Genomic DNA, 21,138 nt, shown 5'->3' with positions numbered 1-21,138 from the left:
AAATAAAATATAAAATAAATAAATAAAATAAATACAAATAATTATAAAAGTTATACTTGTTAAGGCATATTTCATTGGATTTTTTTTTTTTTTTTTTTTTTGGAACTTGATAGATACAAACCTGAAGATAATGGTAAGTCTGGCATCAGTTCAAAATCAGCCTGGAGTATAAAAAAACCCAAAAAACCCTGAAAATTTAGATGCTAAATTCTAACTGGATGTATCAAATTCGTACAGCCCAACCTTACCACTGAGACAGAGTAAAAATAACCTCAGACATCCCTGGATAGAATCAGCCACGCTTGGCCTCTAAGAAACTTTCAACAGTTTTGACACGAGTAAGCGGCGGCCACATGTTAAAATAAGTGTGCCACTGCAGTCAGAGTCATGCGTTACATCACACTCACCATTGACTGCATACAATCAGGCATAACGCTCATAACCAACAACCACCAGAGTCCTAAAAGACTCCTCTGTTCCACAGACATCATGGACTGCAAAACAACCACTGAATAAAACACTCCACAAGAATGAATCGCCAGTAACCACATCATAATGGGACCTGCAAGGCTCTTTAGAGAGTAAAAACAAATAAACGTAGACTGAGCGAGGGGCCCATCCACGGAGAAATCCATGCGATACCTGTGCATTATCATGACGCCAGCGCCGCCCTATGTATCCAAGGATCAGTGGGTTAACAATATTAGCTTTAGTGATGCTTCTCGTTTACGTTTGGCAGCAGAACAATAGTTATACAGTATCACTCACCTGAAAACCTAATAAAACAACACAGGCATGCCAAACATAGCAACGGTTGCCATGACAAATGAGAGTGAGGTAATCTGCAGTGCTGTAAATGTAAACTTCTCCACCACATTGTTCATTGTATGGCTGTTTATGATCCTTTCAAAGAACAGTTGGTATTATAGAGGGTGTACAAACCATTGTTATTTTAGTATGATTTTTTTGTTTTATGAATAACATTTTATTTTTAATTCTATTTTTATTAAAGGTTTAGTAATTTTGTTTTGTCATTTTTATTACTATTTTTTAAATATGTCTATATAGTTTTTATAAATTTATTAAATATATATATATATATATATATATATATATATATATATATATATATATCCCCCCAGTTAATGTTTATTTTATTTAAGTAGTGAAAGTTTTAGTTTCAGTTTTAGTTAATGATATTAACCCTGGTACAAAGGGACAATATTTACAAATACTGAGGTTTTAAAAGAAAGTGTCAGACTAAACTCACTGGCATTGTGGGACTGGAAAAACACGTCCCGTCTTTGTGTCTCCTACCAGACTGGTTAAGTGTGTGCGTGACACAGTGCTCGTGAGAATCTGTGCGTGCTTGTGTAAATTTGCCCTCCCCGCTGTATTTGGTGACAGGCGTGTGTGCAAAGGAGGATGCAAAGAGGAATACTAGGCCTTGAGTGTGTGTTCCCACATCCAGTCCTCTGGCAAGGGGACATCTGGAAGCCATAAGAGAGATTATTTACGGCCACGGTGAGGTAACAACGCAAAAATGCTGCTTCCAGAAGAACACGTCCCAGCTCCTGGAGCTAAAAGACCTGAGGATGGCCTTCCTCTGCCGTAACCAGAGAGGCTAATAAGGCATTGTGAGCATTAACACAAGAGCATTTATGACAATCGGCAATGTGCTCAGGCCTCTGCAACTTTAAGCAGCAGAGGCTATGCTAATGCAAATAATGAAACTTCAAGATGAATTTCTGCTTTAAGATATAGGTGTCATGTGAATAATGTTTCAATGTTTACATTCAATATGAATACAGCAGACACTTTTGTAGCCCTCTAAAACACACACATATACAGACAAAAAAGTTTCAACGAAGACAACAAAAAATTTCCATACCTTTTATTAGGGATGCACGATATTATCGGACAAATATCGGAATCGGCCGATAATGGCTTTAAATGTAAATATCGGCATTGACCTGATATGAAAAATTATGGCGATATGTCTTGCTGATATGGATACATTAACTCACATGTGCTCGCGATTAGATCATGTCAGCATTGTGGCTCATTCTTGAAGCAAAGTTTTGCCTGAATGGTGATTGGATTCACTCTTTTGGATCACTGCATTTAAGCTGAGAATGCACGTACGCGTTCCGTGTATGATAGAGTAAACAGTAATAGCACGTGCAGTGGCAGCAGCGGCAGCCTCCGCCGGGTCCTAATGCCCATTCGGTAACGAGTTTTAATTAGGCACTGTTGGCCTTCTTCTAATAAAATAAAAGCAAAGTACGCAAATAGGGATGCAACGATACCATTTTTTCAGAACCGATCCGATCCTGAAAATTCTGAGTATCTGCCGATACCGATCCAATCCGATACCAGCGAAAAAATTTTTTAAATCGATGTAGAATTTATATAATTCTGTGTGTCTGTGTGTGTTACTCTTTTGTGTGTTATACACAATCTACTAAATATAGATAACGTCATTTTAATGAAAAATAACAAATGAAAAAATATATAATCATAATCTATGACAAAAATACTATTATAAACTTGGTTTATAATACAGCAAAAGATACTCTAGAAAAATCATGGGTGTACAATAATTTTATAAAACCTAGTGAAACATTTTCATTTACAATTAAAAGCGAATAAGTGTAGGACTAAATCTGGTGAAATTATACACATTGCTCTTTGAATTGTTGAAAAATACATTCATGAAAAAACAAGCAAATACATTTATATATAAATATATAGGCTACTATAAAATTGAAATATATTTATTTTAAATCTATAGCACAGTAATGAAGGCAGCAACATATGATAGATAGGACAGAACAAGAAAGACTGTTAATAATCTTTCATTGCGCAAAAGTATTATAATATGAACTTGAATTTAAAGACTTAAATATTCATCTGTACCTCAGATTAAACTATGGAACAGCTTCAGAACACTTGAAATATAGTGCACGAAAACTTTATGGTGCTTTATAATGTTTTTGTGCCTTTCATGGGGCTCAACAATAACACAGAATATTATACGCACAATATCGGATTTGGATCGATCTCGTCTGACCGATACTCGATCCGCAGAAAAAGACCGCATCGGAGTCGATACCGATCCTGAGTATCGGATCGATGCATTTATGGCAGTAATTGATGCCATAAAATCATGAGTATGTTTTGATTGAAAGGTCAGAAGCTATAGCTTACATGAACAAAAAAAAAAAATTTATTCTAATGAATACTGATTTATTCATTAATGTGTATTATATTATATTTTTTAAAAATTATAAGCTTTAAAAGATTTTCAGAATTTTTCAACTCTTTTGCTTTAGATCATTTACAAATATTAAATCATAAAATAAAATGTTAAGGTTACCACTGCATTTTTCTGGGAAAAAATGCAGTGATTAATATATAGTTTATTTATAGTTATTTTCAAATCTTCAATGTACTGTCATTATAAAATAACTTTATAATTGTTTATTGCATATCAGATATCTGCAAAAATCCAATATCGTGCATACCTACCTTTTATTTTAACAAATTTATTTTGTTAAGCCCAATCTTTCAAACAAACATTTGATGGTGGTATTTTTATTTATCTTAGGGATTTGACTAAATGGTCTTAGGAAAGCCTACCAATGTACAGTTAACAATTTAATTTATCTTCACTTCCTATTGTCTTTCACAAAGTCTCTATGAATAAAAATGGTGAGAGGCCAAATTTTTTTTTTTTAATTTACACTTAAATTGTGTAACAATTTCTAAATAATTCAATAATATATACTGCATACACATATATTTTAGATTATAATATAAAAAAAAATGTATATGCAATAATAATATCAGATTTTCACTACACATCATCATGACTAAAATATTTCACAATAACTACATTATCGTGAAATGTATAGAAAAAAAATTATATAATAAGATAATTTCTTTGTCTAAAAAAATATTTACTAATAATAAAATGTATTTGCATTGTTTTAGTTCTTTTTTTAAGTTACTATATGACCTGCAATTCCTTAATATCTGGATTAATCTGAAAGTCCCAGTGCCTCACAACTGCTACTGCTAATAGCGGCCATAAATAAGACGAGTCCCAACAGACTAAACAAATTACATTTACAAAATGAAGGGGTCCTGAACAGGGGTTCCCTTCATTGATGTGATGGCAGCCCCTGTTATTAAACAAGCTGGCAGGATATCCAATGAATTTAAAAAAAAATCATGGGTGCTTTCAATCCCTTAGGCAAAGTCATGGCTCATAGTAGCATGTAGTTAGCAGGGGGGTGATATATGGAACCCTCCATGAGGACAGGGGAAAGCATTAAATCATTAATAAGTACCAAACGTACATAAACATGCCTGAGAATCACTTTCACACTGCATAAACATGCAATGGGGCGATAAATTGTGTTTAATGCTCGAATGAGCACCCACAACGCCCAAATTCCCAAAGCAATATACACCACCCCTAAAGCATCCACTATTGCTATTGAAGCATGATGGCATGGCTTGTATCAGAGACGAGACAAAAACTACATTTGTCTAAACCACTGCAATGCACAAACAGTATATCCCCAAAATACAATGAAGCCAGAGGAAGAACAAACAAAGCCATAAAGATATTGGATGCTTCATGGCTCCTGTGCTAATGTTCATCAAGAGAAAAATGCAAACAAAAGTGGTAGGAGAAAAATCGCCCATCAGACATGCCTGAAACTGAAGCCCCATGCTGTAAGTGCATTAATGGAGCAAGAGTGCAAAACACACGGCCCGTTTAGCACAGGCAGCTATTTTAAAAATTCACTGAATGCAAAAGGTTATATGACAAATGACATAAACAGAAACTCTGCACACAAAAGACAGAGATGAAATGTGATGTTAAACACGTCAAAAATGTGTTTGACGCTTTACTGCGTTCCTGGTTATTGCAGATCTCTGTGCTCCGGCAGTCGCATCACCCATTTTGTAAAATTATCCAGCACAGCAATCCCCTACTTTTTCCATCTACAGAAATACATAGACTGAGTCATGCTACTGCATCAAGGTTAGATAAGATGCAATTAAAATACAGGAAGTAACCATTCACCTTTAAAAGAACACCATCAGTCCCAATGAGGAGCGAGAGGACAGACACTAGAAAGGGTGTCCTGCATTCAAAAAAAAGAAAACGAAAGAAACAGATGTGCTAACCTGCTGATTTTGTCATTAACATCATTGCTAAAGTCTCAAGTAAGAAAATAAAGCGCAAGTAAGTTCAGGCCAAAATTAAAAAAAATTCTTCTTCTTGTAATTCCAAACCCACAGGACTCACGGCGATCTTTAGAATAATGTTCACACTGCATTTTCCATTCAGTTGAATTTGATGGTGTCCATAAGCTATCAATCTAAAAAAAATCTTAAAAAAAATAAATAAATAATCCCCAAAATGCTAATTTTCTGACAAAAATTGTGATTGTGATTTGCAAATATGTTTCTGTTGGGGATATCTTTTGTTGTTGCTTCAAGTTTGTTTGTTATGCTTGTTTGCAGAGCCGCACAATTTGGAAAATAAATAAATAAATACAATTATGATTATTAAAATATTAAACCAAATTATAAATATAACTATTGGAATATTTCAATGCTATATTTCACTGTAAAATAAAAAAAATCGAGCATTTAAAAAATATATAATAATATTATTAATAACAATAATTGTATTAAATACAACCATACTTTTACATTTACAATATTAACTGGCTGTCTTCATTCAGCTTTTCAAACATTAAACCATCAACATTTCTTCTGTTGGCAAAAAGACAATTCATAAGTGATTCTAATTACAAGTTTAGGAAGCTGGTTGGAGCGTGTTGCTCTTTCAATGCACATTATAAGCAACCCAAACTCCAAGCAGAGATGAGTTTGTGTGGAGAAGCTTTCAGTGCAAGCCAATTTAATTTAGGGCTGGACGATGAGGCCAAAATTTATATCACAATATATGTTTTTAATTTCGGTCAGTACGATATAATTCCGAAATAGATATGAACAATATTTAACTATATTGTTCACCTTTTATTTGTATTTAGCCTTCATACAAACAATAAGTCTAATAAACATAAGACTCTCATATTCACCTTTAATATCTTTAACTTTAAACTATAACATAGGCTGATTATTCTTATAGATTGAAACAAAAGTGCTTCAGCCAGGACAAAGAATATGAAAAGTGTTTAGAGTTGCTGGAGAAAAAAAAAAGAGTGAGCAACAACAAAAACATGTTGCTGGAGATGGGCTTATTGAAAATATAAATTCATTCTCTGCCAGCAGGAGGCGCTTTTGGAGCATCAGAAACAGCCCAGTTTCCCCAGTAACGGCTGTACACATAGCAGCACTGTGCTCATGAATGCTACTTTATCAGATAAAATGAAAATGCCATCAAAACTTTTCTGAAGACAGTCGGTTACCTTCAGAGATACATTCATATAAAACACCCACGCCGCGTATTGATTATTGAAACATACAGTGCTAATGTTTATTCAACGAAGTCAACCGCCACAAATAAATCAATGTATGGGAAACGCTGGAATTGTCTATTGAAATATTGGAAATGTTTTTAAAAATCATATCACCGTCACTGGAAAAAAATAGGCTATATCGCAATATATATTGATACTGAATTATTGTCTAGCCCTAATCGGAGTACGCTTAAAACACACACGCCGCTCACGTGTAAAAAGAACACAGGTCTGATTTTCACTCTGGAACATGCAGCACATATATTTTATTTAATGAAACCACGCGCAAAGACACATTGAGATTTCAGTTGTATTCCAAAAAAAAAAAAAAACAACAACAACATCATAAAGTATCATAGTCCATGATGGTAGATGAACAAATTCAGAGTTACAGGATTAGTTTCGAGTTGACAAAACCAAACCACTCCAATCCGGCTTTGATGGTACCATGATGCTGATCATCAACTTTCTTTGTCAACTCAAGCTTTGATCCTGAGTTTGTGGAGCACGTGCACATGAATGTGTGACATCACAGGCGAACAGCCAATCACGAGCCTTGGTTAAAGGTTTTGCTAAAGGTTAAGAGATTGAAGAATATGATGAATTTAAATGCATTTACAATGAAAAAAGTACTTGTTCATGAAAGAGGACAAATAAAAGAAATGATCTGGCTTCATCAGTGCAGTCACAAGTGAAACTTGTTAAGTTAGTTTACATAGTTGCAAATATACAGCGATAGAGACTCGAACTTGTAAGGCCACATAGTAATTTTTAAAGCGTTATCTATTGATTCTACAGCTTATTTATATTATATACTATCTGTATATATTAACATTCATTTAAAATAATTTATAATAACTGTTAAACTAAAATTGCTTGTGTGTAATGGATTAATAATAATATAAATCATATCATTATATAAATAAAATAAAATAACAATTTTTGGTTTTGGCCAGACAATTGTTTTTGCGTGGCCTTTAATGACCTTTAATTTGGTTCAAGAGAAACTGGGGGAGTGACTTTTTTGTGTCAGACATGTGTCACTTAGCTCACATCTGATTGGTCCAATTTCAGTTTGAGATCTCGAACGCAGATCATAACCTGCCCTGGAGCAGGTTAGCTGTGGAGTGTAAGTTACTATGGCAATGAACGCCGCTAAAAGCCAAGCCACTTTCATGGTACCTAAAACCCAGGATTGGTGCTAACTAAACTGAAACTTACCTGGCTAGCCAGCTAATCCGGCTTCATGGTACAGGCCCCAAGTCTTCTGAAACCTAAAAACTTGTTGCTCTTCACTGAAAATCTCACATGGCAGTCTTGGTTGCCATTCACTTTCATTGAATGGAAAAAGCAGCAGGGACATTTAGCTTTAAATATCTGCACTCTACAGAAGAAAGAAAGTCATGAGGGTGAGTAAATGATGACAGAATTTTCATTCATGGATGAACTACTACTTTACCAAAGACTTGTACATCAATAGAGCTACAGAGATGTTGGATGTGTCAAAGAAAGGTATAAATAAAAGTAGTTTTGCTATTTCTCAGAACCTAATACAGACAACTTCACAGGAAAGCAGAGCAGTCATATCCCCCAGAGAAGATTGTCCAACAACATGACATTGACACAAGAGCTGTGAAAGCTTTCTACAGACTGCTCTTACACTCAATTGGCAGGGACGTAAAAATACCAGCATTAGTTGTTCAGTCAACATAATACCACCGAGTCACCTCCCTGTGGCAAAATATGTCATGGTAGATGTAACTCTATCCTACTGCATTCTCTCAGAACAGAGGAGTGAATGAAATCTTGCAGGATGTTTCCTACCACGACTGACTGAAAGCCCCTGAGGCAGTCGGAACTGTGGAAACTTCACCACCTATGTAATATGTTCAAATTATCATCACTGTCATCGTAATCATTATTATTTTAATCGCTAATCAACTTCGCTGGAACATGCAACTGTGAAATTTTCATTTGAGCTACACACTGTCTGTCAAACGTATTTTCCCATTTAAAACAAACATCAAACCCTAACCGGCAATTAGTAATGTGATCCATACACAAATGCTTCTCATTGTATTAAAACTTAAAAATGAAATTTGTACTCATTTACTCACCCTCATTTTGTTCTAAACCAGCATGACTACCAAAAGGAAATTTTCAAAGAATGTACAAGGAATTTTTTTTGTTTGTTTGTTTCTCACACAAAGATTTGTTATACATTTAAAAGATTTAGAATATAACCTTGTAGACGTGGACCAATTACATGATACTTTCACAGTGTTATTTTTTTTCTCCCATGAACACTCTTCTATAGTAAATAATCACTCAATTTGAAATGGACTATTGAATTAAAAAAAAAAAAAAAAGTAGGGTGTTGAATGGATGGAGAAAAATCTGAATGCGAGTTTGCAGTTAAGTGTGAGAAAGGGGCAGATTTTATGCTAATTAAATGATTGAAGAAGTCTGACATATGTCAACAGAGAAAAGTCAGTCATTTCACCAAAAGATTTGTGACATTTTAAATTAGGGCTGAAACAAACAACTGAAGAATAAAAAAAAACTTTGCCAAGATGTTGTCAATAATAATGTTGAATAATTGTTTCAGCCCTATTTTGAATACAAATTATAAGAATGTAAAAAACATTAGTGCTGTCAAAACTAGCGCATTAACACAGGCGATTTATTTTTCCAGTTTAAAGATGTTAAAAATATTTAATGCAGTTAACACAGGGGCAGAGCTAGGGTTGGCCACTCACAACTGCTGCTTCTGTCTCTTTTTTCTTGACAAGAATTGCGTTTATTTATTGGAAATCTATCCATTTTGGAGCTTTAATGATCAATTTATGTATATTTCCTACTTGCTGAAGGGCACTGGCAAATATGACATTTATTATAAAAGATTGTTTTAAGTTCACTTAAATTAGAAGTTATTTTTTAAAGTCTAACAAATGCTAAAACTAGGGCTGTCAGTTGATTGAATTTTTTATCTAATTAATTAAATGATGTGTCGTGATTAATTAATCTAATTAATCGCAAATTACATTTGGCTATGAAAATACCCCCAAAAGATTATTTAAAGCTATTTTTTGTGTTAAATTAGAAAGTATTAAGCAGACATTACAAATAGTAACTTTAGAAATATTTTATTTGATTCAGCATAAAAGACTCAAGTCATAGACGAAAGTGCAGTTAAACCAAAATGCATATTGAGAATCAAAAATTGGTACCATGACTCAAGTCCAAATCACGTGATGTGAACACTTTATACAATGAGAGAAAGCAGTCATGATCTAAAACTGCCACAAAACCCCCATTTTCAGCAGCAAGAATAAATGAAAGGGACAAAAAAGGCTATATATACACATCTCTGCAGTCCTCCAGTGCAGACACTTTCTGGGCCATAGCCAATCCCTTAGGCTGGAAACAACTACTAATTATAACCTACAGAGGAAAGGTGTCAGCGCTAGGACTTGAAACTGTAAGTATCCCAAAAATATGCGTTTATCGAAACAAGTTCCAACAAGACTCAAACAAACACACACAAGAGTTCAAAAAGTGGAACGACTCTCAAAGAAAGATGTTGCAAAACACGTCGATTGATGACATACAGGTGGGGAAAGGCAAACCATATTCTTTCAGCTCTACTGAACACCCGACACGCAAATACCGCCTCGACCGCAAAGCCCTCCAAGAACACACTTTGTTTGGATTCTTTGTGTATTACGGAACAGAATTATTTAACAACCAAACCAGAAGCATAACTGGAATTAAAATCAAACTGGTGCCTGCTTCCTACAACAACATGAATTATGGAGTCATGTATGTGAAAACCCAATCTTTTTTTCTTTTTTTTTAAAAAGAACCCCCCCCCCCCCCATCCATGAAGCATCTCCTCGCACCCATGCCCTTCCTCCTAACCCCCCACAGCAGGCCAGATACACGCTGACAGCACTCATAATGAGAGGACTCATCTCTGACCTTGATATATTTGACATGAGACAGCCATCAACATTGCCTTTAATCCAGTCTACTGCCTGAGTGCCAAACACACCCACAAAAGCCCCTTTGGCTTGGGCCTGGAATGAAACATGGGGCATTTGGTAAGAGGCAAAAAAGTAAAAACACCAATAGATTCTGTTAAAAGACTGGGCTTTATCTCTCTGCCATTTGCCAAGCTTGAGGGTCTTGTGATAAACCTAGGATGATGGAGAACCACAAGCTTATGTTTCAAAAACTAGTGAGCTACCTTGTAAGGCAGCATCCAAACAAAAATTATGAAAAAAAGAACAATAGATTATAACAGCGTTTGATGAAGTAGCATGTTGCTAAGCTAACAACAAAGCAATTTAAGTTTCAAAATATAGTTATTTATTTATAACATTACTTTTGTTAATGTTTATTGTATATTATTATTTTTATTCTAGTCATACATTATCAGTCAAAGTTTGGAATAATTACAAATTGTTGTTTTTATTGAAAGAAGAGTCTTATGCTCACCAAAACGGCATTCATTTTGTTAAAAATAAAATACAGGAAAAACAATAATTCTGTGAAATATTAAAATTCCAAAATACTTTTTCTATTTGAATAAAGGCCTGTTCACACCAAGGACGATAACTATAAAGATAACGATAAAAATATAGTGCTAAAACTTGTTCTCAATATTAAAGAATAGCAGAGTCCATACCACAGCTATAACGATAAAGGCACAGAGCAACAATATCGTTCAAATCACTTTCGATTTTTTTTCCCGCTGATGAATGATACAAAACTGACACCCAATCAGAATCCACTTGAACGAGCTTGAGAATTTAAAGCGGCAGACAAGTGTTCGCTTAGAGTAACAGGCAATATCATCCGTTGGTGTGGATGCTAATATCGTTATCTTTATAGTTATCGTCCTTGGTGTGAACAAGGCTTAAAGAATATTAGAAAGATTTCTGAAGGATCATGCAATACTGAAGACTAGAGTAATGTTCGGCCAAATTGTGCAAACAAAAACAGCAAACCAAATGCAATTTAAATCATAATGACCATTTTTATCACACAAAAAAACAACATATTGTGTAAATATATTACTTTCTAATTAGTCTGAATATTTTGGTAAGAATATTTTTCAGTCACAACACAATTTTGGACTGTCAAAAGTACTGGACGATACAACTGAACGACAATTATTCTCAAAGAAAATGCATGCTGGGATCATGATGATCATATAAAGGCTGTCTACATAGGCCACTGACTAATTCACTTTGACAGTGGAGACAGAAAGGTTGGTAACAGGACCAATGTACATAATGTTGTATCAGATGCTTATCACCTGTCTGAGGCTGATTTCAGTCTATTAAAATGTCTGTTTAGTTGTCTGTATTTTCCATCTTACAACACTAACTAAACTGTGTACACTGTTTTACAGCTAAGCAGCTATTATAGCAATTCAGCCTAACTATTCATCTCAGGGGTTTCAGCATTTTTAGCATGCAGGAGTAATTATCTAAAAGACTTGGCATTTACAATTTGGAAAGCTCGTGAAATCTTCATCAAGTTTAGGTCATGCGTGATAGTTACTGAAGTGTGAGAGTATTTTTGTCATTTGGAAATTTCATGAGGTAGGTTGGACTGAAACGTGGCCTGACGTGCACTTGATGTGTGAGGCTAATAAGTACAATGGCACGCAAAACAGCTAAGGATGCCGTGTTTATGGGGTCAGCCAAGATAACCAACAGACAAAAATCACTACAACCACAGGATTTCCTCATTTTGTGTCATTCGAAGCTGTTTCATCGTGCTGCATGGCCGGCGAGAGCTTCCCGTGACCCTCGAGGACTGGAAACTATGATGCAAAACGCAAATGCATGCCTACTGAAAGAGAAACCAAACCAAATCCACTAAACACACAAATCACTTTGCTATACAATGTCTACACTAAAAACAAAAGCAAAAAGATCTATGCACTGTTTGCTCTTCATTTGAGAGTAAAATATCATGCAACTAGTACATAGTAGATTCTACTACTGCTAGTGTTTATAGTCATTTTACAATGGCTTTGAATGTCACTCATCCAATCAGAATTTAGAGTCGGAATGGTTTTAGAAGACATATTATTAGTTTTTATCAAATGTTGGGGTCAAATCTCTGGGTCACTTTGTGTCACAGCTGAGCAGTGCATGTGCTACATTCTGATAGGATGGTCTACTGCTCCAATGCATCAAAGCTCAAGGGCATACACCAAAATTACACACACACGCAAAGTATTCAGGCACATAAATCAGGAAGCAGCACAGGCTAAGGCCAAGTGATAACTCTGTGCATGCAGCAGTACAGCCGGTCAGCAATGTCAAAGGAACACTAGCTAATCTGCCAACTGCTTTGTATGGCACAGAACTACTACATATTTATAGGATAGTTTTGTTTTTTTTACAGAAATGAAACTTCTGTCCTTATTTACTCACTCTCATATTGTTCTAAACCTGTATTATGTTCTTTTTTCTGCAGAACACAAAAAATGTCTTGTTTTAAAGACAGCAAAAGCAGTTAAAGCATTTTTGAATTCTTTTGTGTTCTTCAGAAGAAATAAATGCGTAGGTTTTTTTTTTTTTTTGGGAGGGGAGTCCATACAATGAAAGTCAATGGGGTTCCATTTTAAATCCATCAATTTTATACAAATGACCCCACAATCAAAGGGACTGGTTACAAAAAAAAAACCATGGCTTTCTTTTGTGTAACACTAAATATATTTTGTAAAATATCTCAGTGTTTTTTGTTGTTGTTGCTTGTTTGTTTTTGTCCATACAATTAAAGTTAATAGTGTTCAATATTGATTTGCAATTTTGAAGGCGAGTAAATTACAATTTTCATTTTTGGGTAAAACATCCTTTTTAAAGAAACCAAATTGGGTTCCATTTTAAATCCATCCATTTTACACAAATTACCCTGCAATTAAAGGGACAGTTTGCAAAAAAAATGAAATGAAATAAAACCTGTATGACCATACAATGAAAGAATGGATTCCAATGTTTTTCAATGTTGAAGATGAGTAAATGATGACAGAATTTTCATCACTTTAAATGAAACAGGATTGCATTCAATATTAAATCCATCCACTTCATACACATAGACAGCTGCAGACATACTGTAGCATTTTGCTTTTGTTTACAACACGATCAACTGTGACCTGCCACCAATGGTTTACTTAGATCTCAAATGGCAAATGAAACTGAGAGTGTTTGTTACTTTCCTCTGCCACAGCTGGCACACAGAAGCGTCAGACCAATTAAGAAACTGGCCAGTCAAGAACTATGATGCATTGAGAGGAAGACAAAGAACGACGACATAACATAGGCATCAAACAGCTGCCATACAAGCCTCTTCACTCTGCACATCAGAGCGGCAAAGAGCTAGAGCTCTGAGTCAGCACTTCCATGCAAATCTAGCCTTAGTCTGAGCGGAGTGCAGCAATTCCTCATCTACAGCTGCAAGGAGGGTCTCAGAGCAGCAACGCACTGCAGCGCTGGCTATCTGGCTACTGGTGCGTGTTATCTCAAATAACACATCTCTATTAGTGAAAACACCCTAAACATGTGTCTAGGATGCATTACAATACATATACAATGACAAAAACATTCTCTCTTCCCACATATATGTGTGCATATTACAGCTTCAGGCATGGGCAGGTGTTTAAGTGTATAATGTTAGCACTAAATAAGACGTTCCTGTTTGACTGCTGGAGGGTGTGCTGGAATGAGGGACCGGAGTGGGAATGGAGACGGATGAGGGAGAAGAGGTGAACTCTTTGGCTTTAAACCATACTATTACAGCCGAGCGATCCGAGCCAAGCCCTCCGCAGGAGAAACATCATGTGACAGGGAGGAACAATGCATCCAGATCTCTGCATTGCCGAGGCGTTATTTTGGGATTTTGGCATTGCTCTTGCACCTCAGTGTGGAGCAGCTCAATGTCTGGCATGCCATGCATTTTAGCAGGACATTTTACATATGCAGTGGACTGTGAAATATTGTCATGTTTATTTCTGTCTGGTGACCTCACTTTTAAATTTAATGAATAATAATCAAAATAATAATAAATACAAAAAAATAAATACCATAAATAAATTGTAAAAATCCACAAAAATGTTTTCTCATGTTATACAAAAAATCCCAAACATGGCACAGTGATGTATCAGATGGTAATACCATGGTATTTTGATATATCCAGTGTTATTGTTCATATACTATTATAGTATTTATTAATATTTCAACTTCGCTTTTGTTTTTAGATTTTCATTTTACGTTTTAGTCATTTTGTTATGGGCTTTGGTCTTTTTTTTTTTAAGTTTAATTTTTTTCCAGTTTTAGCAATTTTACCATGCACTGTAAAAATAAATGTAAAAAATAATTAAAAGCTGTAAATAAAACAAATATTGCAGTACGTTTTACAAGAAAATACTATTTCAGTTTTTCTACTTTCATGTTTTATTTAATGTGTTACTTGCCATTTTTTTGTAATTATTTGTTAAATTTACTTGCGATTTCTGAGTACAAACTTTTACAGCAAAGCATGGAACACTATACACCAATGAAATTCACTGAATGTTATCACAGCAACATGTCCAAAAACTGTGGTATGTACTTTTTTTTCAAGCGCAAACTATATTTTCACTGGTCAAAGGACTGAACAATATTTTCACTTGTCAAGGATTCAATATAGACATTAATCCAATTTGGTTTTGTACTGACAATGCAAATTATTCTGTATTCCTGTAGGTTTTGGAACATAATGAGGGAATACCTGTTTAACATACTGCACTGCTTAACGAATGTATCATGTGGGAAACCCCCGCAAACCATTCCCCCAAGCTACCTCCAATCTTCAACAGGGTCAGGCAAGGGAAAACCAATGAAAAGCTGAAGCATGTACTCATCTTTGCCAATTGGCCCTAGATCTATTTCAGTGAAAAGCCCAGAGAGTCTGCATGAATTCACTCTTTCACAATGAAAATATAATCAGAACAATACAATATGGCTCTGGGTCACTGGTCTAGACTTGGTTGGCAATGGAAGGGAAGGAAATACGAATGAATCATTCATTATGTGTCTCGCACGGTTATGCATACATTTCTCTAGAGGACTGGGACATTCCAGGGGGTTTTGCATATAATTGCAACTTAGCGGCCTTGTCCCAGCATACATGTGATTGTCATTATGTTGTAGTACATTGTGATAGCCTCAAGGCTCCAATTATGATCTGTCAATGCTGAATGTGGAATCCTCACCACTGTTCTTACCTAAACCATCAGCGACTGATACGTCCTCAGAAACTGTGTTTATGAACTGTCCACAGACGCTGAGGAAAACCAGAGCAACAAGCCAAATTTATCCCCTCATTGCCTTCGGTTACAAAGTTACGCCAGACCTCCAGCCTCCTTTTTGAAATACAAATGCTGTAAAAATGTGTTAGTGTGTCATAAAGAAGCAAGACACGCAGTCCCTTGTGAAACTAAATTTAACCTCTGTGACAATAAACTGTGACTTTGGTCTCCGTGCCAATGACGGTCACAGCGGCATACATTGAAATGTGAATGAATGAGTGAGTGTGTGCTAATGAGCTCATGAGTGAGTGACCTATCCAGTCTGTCTTTAAATAGTCAAGTCCACAAAGGGGACAAATACAATGTGCAGCCGTTTCCCTATATGACATCATGTGTCCAGCGGCTCAGCGGAGTTTCCTGACGCTGCCCTACTGAGACTCCCCACAGGAAAAGGGCACTTACACTTTCTCGCATAAGAACACATGCACAATGACGCACAATAGCTCTAACTCAAAAACGTCCTGACCTGTGTGTGACAACAATGACCAGTACTGCCATCTCTATGGGCCTAACTAAGTCACTTGAAGGCTTGTTCGATTTGCATTTTCATTCAAATCACAGAACCAGAGGATTGTAAACAAAAACACCAAACTAAGCAAGGACTGTGCTGTGAATTGGCACTACATTCAGACGGTGGCCAGTGAATCTAAATGCATGCTGTTTGTTGCATTCTATTCATTTAGCAGAAAGTTACATAACATGACAGTTGATTATGCCGAACTTTTTGCAGAGATAGAAGGCCATTCATTCCGCTGCGTTTTAAACTTGCAATAAGATCATTTACAGATGCAGGATGAACTCTGCCCCATAAAAGTGTGCTTATTGGTGGTAATGGTTCACATCTAACTCATTGCAACAGTACTGGCTGTTTTGGATGTGATACTGACACATACTGGCTTGGATGTAAGAAGTTTGCTCTGCGTGCTCTGAATTAGGCTGTTGACTTAGGCTGTGTTAGGCAAGGCAAAGTCAAGACAAGCTTATTTATATTAGAACACTTCATATGCAGTGATAATTCAAAGTGTTTTATGTTAATAAAATTTTTACAAAAATTAAAATAGTAATCATAAATAAGATCATAATATATAAAACTACAACAAAAAGTAAAAGAATAAAGAAATTAATTTAAAAGAAAGTAAGGTGTATATACACATTAAAAGGAATATGAGGGATTTAAAATAGACAGTTATGTTGTGTCTGTAATATGTAACAATTATGCTTTGTAAAGTGCCTTTACCACCTGCTGGAGACGGTATATAAAGTAAACATTATAATTAATAGTAAAGCGGTCAATTGCGTGACACAGCTGGTCATGTGATCTCAACATGCCGGCGCCCATGAGGGGCAGACCCGCGTCATGTAGAATAAAACAGCTTTTTCTTTAAGACTGATAATTTGTAAACTTTAAAATTTAGCAAAACATGAGTGCACCTTAAGCTACTGTCCGAGAATTAATGTATAGCCATTAAACACCTAAATAAACATGAACAGTATGTAAAGAACTGTCAAGCCATCAAAAAAAGAATAAACATGCTATTCTGCTGCCGAACAAGCACACAGGCCATAAATAAATGAGTTTGTTTAGCTGTGGCCCATGTCAAAATGAAAGCCCACTGCACTGTATCCACCTTGTGTGAGCGGTAAGCATGAAGACTCATTAAAGGTGAGCTTCACATTCAACATTCATGCACAAACCAGTCCAGCGATGATGTCATCTTCATTCTGTTCCCCCTCAAAAACAACTCAGTGAGTTTTCCGTACAGCAACTTTAGTGTGTTAAGCAGCTGGCTAACGTCAGACAATAAAACAATAGTTTGTTTGCCTCTCGCATGTCACAGTGAATCGCTACACAACTGACGTGTGGGACGCCTGAAAGACAAGGCGTGCAGTGCGTGAAATATACCTTACCCCAGTCTAGGAACTCCAGGATGTTTTTCTCTCTTCTGAGGGGAGAATTACTGCATTCATCATACAGGCAAACAAGAATATCCAACAAGGTCTCCACACTGAAGCACTGGCCGTTAGACTGAGACGGGCCATCTAGAATCAGCTTCTCCAGCTTCTTCAAACGCACCTCTCCAGACATGGTTTCAGTTGCTGCTGATGTCTCACAGTATGGTCAGTATTTGCTCCCACGGTGGCACGCTTGAGTGAACGCTCCGGAAAAACTTAATGGCTTAGAAAATATTGTAGAGCCTAATCATGGTCCCTCTCGCACCGATGCGTCCATATCAATCCACAACATCATGAATTCACAGTCCTTAGATGTAGAGAACTTGCAGCCATCGACCCTGCCCTGGCCGGTGGATTTGACGTCTATACCCTAGGCTTATGTATTCCCGATTTCAGCTTCTCACAAAACAAGTCACCAAAGAAGTTTAAAGCAATCCCCTGAGATATGGTGATATCTGTGGTTATCCATTATGCAGTAACAAAAGCGCATCAGCAGCACGGGATCTGCATTGCTACAAAGCCCCATATGCCCCTCCTCTGGCAGGACTGCGAAAGCCTTAGCAAGCTGTTTTTCCTTTAAATTCCTCTCTTCGTATATACACGAAAGGCTGGCGGAGGGAGCAAGCCTTCCTTTCGAAAACTGTTATGCACTTGTCGAGAGCAGCTTCGCGGCGAGGGGCTGGAAATACGCGTCCTCGTTGATGTCGGTTGGAGGACTCTGCTGCTCCGCTCCCGGTCGCCGTCTCTTACAGCTCGCTGCTGCAGGCAAAACCAGACATCATCATGGCGACCGACACGGCATCTGCTGCAGGGAATGGAGGGAAACAGCAGAGTAGTGTATGCTAGAGAAAAGTGTGCGAATCATCTCCCAGTTATTCGTTGACCTTCACGGGGGGTCGACCTTTTTTAGGGATATCTGTTAACAGTGTGCTGTTGAGGTTCGTTTCGCGCAAGCCGAATAGTCTTTTAGCGCAGTGTGATAACCGTCAGCTGTTTTAAAAAGGTCAAAACACTTCAGTTCTCTTATTTTTGGTTGTGGTAAATAAATAATAATGTGAAAACGGCAGGACTTTTTTGTTGACGTACGTTAGACTGTGACGGAAAGAGAGCAACGTGCTGTTGCTATGGTTACCAATGCAGGCAAACGCGACTTCTGTTCTTTAGCGTCCATTTATCGCATTTAGTTTTTATTTTTTTATTTCATTAATTTTTTTGGTTATTCATATTTTTGAAAATGCTTTTTAAGTATTTTAAGTGTAATATAGAAGGATACATACGTTTACTAACATTGTTTGGTGTTCATTGGTTTGTGGTTAATTCCCACCTTGAAAGTATATGAAATTCGTATGTGTGTGTGTGTTTGTATATATATATTATACACACACACACACACACACACACACACACACACACACATAGGGTGAAGTCAGGTAAAATGGGCCAAATAAGGTTGTGGCATCATATCTCTTTAAATTTTTACAGAAAATCACAATAACTGATCTTGCATTGTTGCTTCAACACTTGTTGACATGTGACAATAATTTTTATTGGTCTGAGTTGTTTAAGGCGGGCAGGGCAGAGTGTTACATGAAGCTCGTCAGAGAAATTGTATGGTAATTGAGCCTGACAAAGAAAATTGCATTAATCACTAAGGGTACTAAAGCAGCTATAAGTAAGCTTACCAACAAAGCAAAGGTTTATGAACAATGTTTTCACATGCTCTTTCAAATAAAAAAAGTTTAATTTATAAAAGAAACTTTGATTTTTGTGAAAAAGGTCATTTTAGGTAGAAATGGCTGGTTAAGGTAAAATGGGCTGCATACACACACACACACACTTTAAGACAGAAATTGAGGGTGAAAATAGGTTTATAGGCCTAGATATGTATCCATACAAAATCTTAACAGTCTTTTTAAAAAAATTGCATTGCAGACAGTATAGCAGGAGGACAAGCAAAGAAAGGAAACAGAGAGACGAGAAGAGAAAGGGAAAGAAAGGAAGATGTCAGTAAAATGAGCTGATACACACACACACACACACACTTTTACACAGAAATTGAGGGTGAAAATAGGTTTATAGGCCAATTGTAGATATGTATCCATACAAAATCTTAACAGTCTTTAAAAAATACAAGCATACACAAATACATGCACACAAAAGACACCAATGCACAGAAACACACACCTATACAACATGATCAGTTAATTTTTAATTGCATTGTTTAATTAAATATTTATTCAACTTTCTATTTAATGAAATACATTTACTGTGTTGCTATGGCACACTAAAGACAATAGTGTCAATTTACTGTTAAAAATAAAATGATTTAAGATGAAATTACCTGTGTTGTTCTCTGTGGGAAGTCGTGGCCTAATGGTTAGAGAGTCAGACTCGTAATCCAAAGGTTGCGAGTTTGACTCTCAGGCCGGCAGGGATGGGGAGTGAATGTACAGTGCTCTCTCCACCCTCAATACCACAACTGAGGTGCCCTTGAGCAAGGCACCGAACCCCCAACTGCTCCCTGGTGCCGCAGCATAAATGGCTGCCCACTGCTCCGGGTGTGTTCACTGCTGTGTGTGTACACTTTGGATGGGTTAAATGCAGAGCACGAATTCTGAGTATGGGTCACCATACTTGGCCGTATGTCACTTCACTTTCACTTTTTTTATATTGGTCCATTTTAACTAAACAGCTGGCCCATTTTACCTGAATGTTGTGCCATGGCTCAAGAAGGTACCTGCTGATACTCTAACTCTCTAACTTTTATACTTTTTCACATTTAAAAATTAATATATTTAAGAGACCCATGCTAATTTATAAGAATATCATTAGATCTCATGCATATCTTATTTGATGGTATTATAAGTCATTTACCAAAACGTGGCCCATTTTAGCTGACTTCGCCCTACATATACATGTGTGTGTGTGTGTGTGTAGGCTATATATATATATATATATATATATATATATATATATATATATATACATATATATATTTTATATATATATATATATATATGCGCATTGTTAATAGTGGTGATGGATGACTCATTCACTGAAAAACAGTCATGTCTATTGAATATACATCAAGGCTATGTTAGCCAAAGAATTAAGTTTTTCCTCCCATTTTATTATCTTATGCATCTTATTTATTGTGCAGAAACTTTAAAAAACGAGCATGTTCGCCCTCTTGTGTCCAATATTCTGCGTTGCAATTGCAGTGCTGAATTGAACTCCTCGTCTGGACTTTTGTCCGTGGATTATAACGTGTTCAGAGAAGCAGCCATATATTCTTGCAGATAGTAC

At 36.3% G+C, this 21,138-nt stretch overlaps 1 protein-coding gene across 1 annotated transcript in view; it reads right to left on the bottom strand.

The window, feature by feature from the left end:
* Positions 1 to 18,593, bottom strand: part of cdc42bpab (CDC42 binding protein kinase alpha (DMPK-like) b) — a 56,070-nt gene extending 37,477 nt beyond the window's left edge. The window contains exon 1 of the mRNA XM_079374919.1: positions 17,788 to 18,593. Coding sequence (XP_079231045.1) covers positions 17,788 to 17,965 — 178 coding nt within the window. The 5' untranslated portion in view covers positions 17,966 to 18,593. The remainder of the gene's footprint in view (positions 1 to 17,787) is intronic.
* Between the last annotated feature and the right edge of the window lie 2,545 nt (positions 18,594 to 21,138).

This window comes from Barbus barbus (genome assembly GCF_936440315.1).
Source record: "Barbus barbus genome assembly, chromosome: 24".
Taxonomy (NCBI): Eukaryota; Metazoa; Chordata; class Actinopteri; order Cypriniformes; family Cyprinidae; genus Barbus; species Barbus barbus.
The sequence above is the reverse complement of the archived record's forward strand: the minus strand, read 5'-3'. Positions and strand labels throughout refer to the sequence as shown.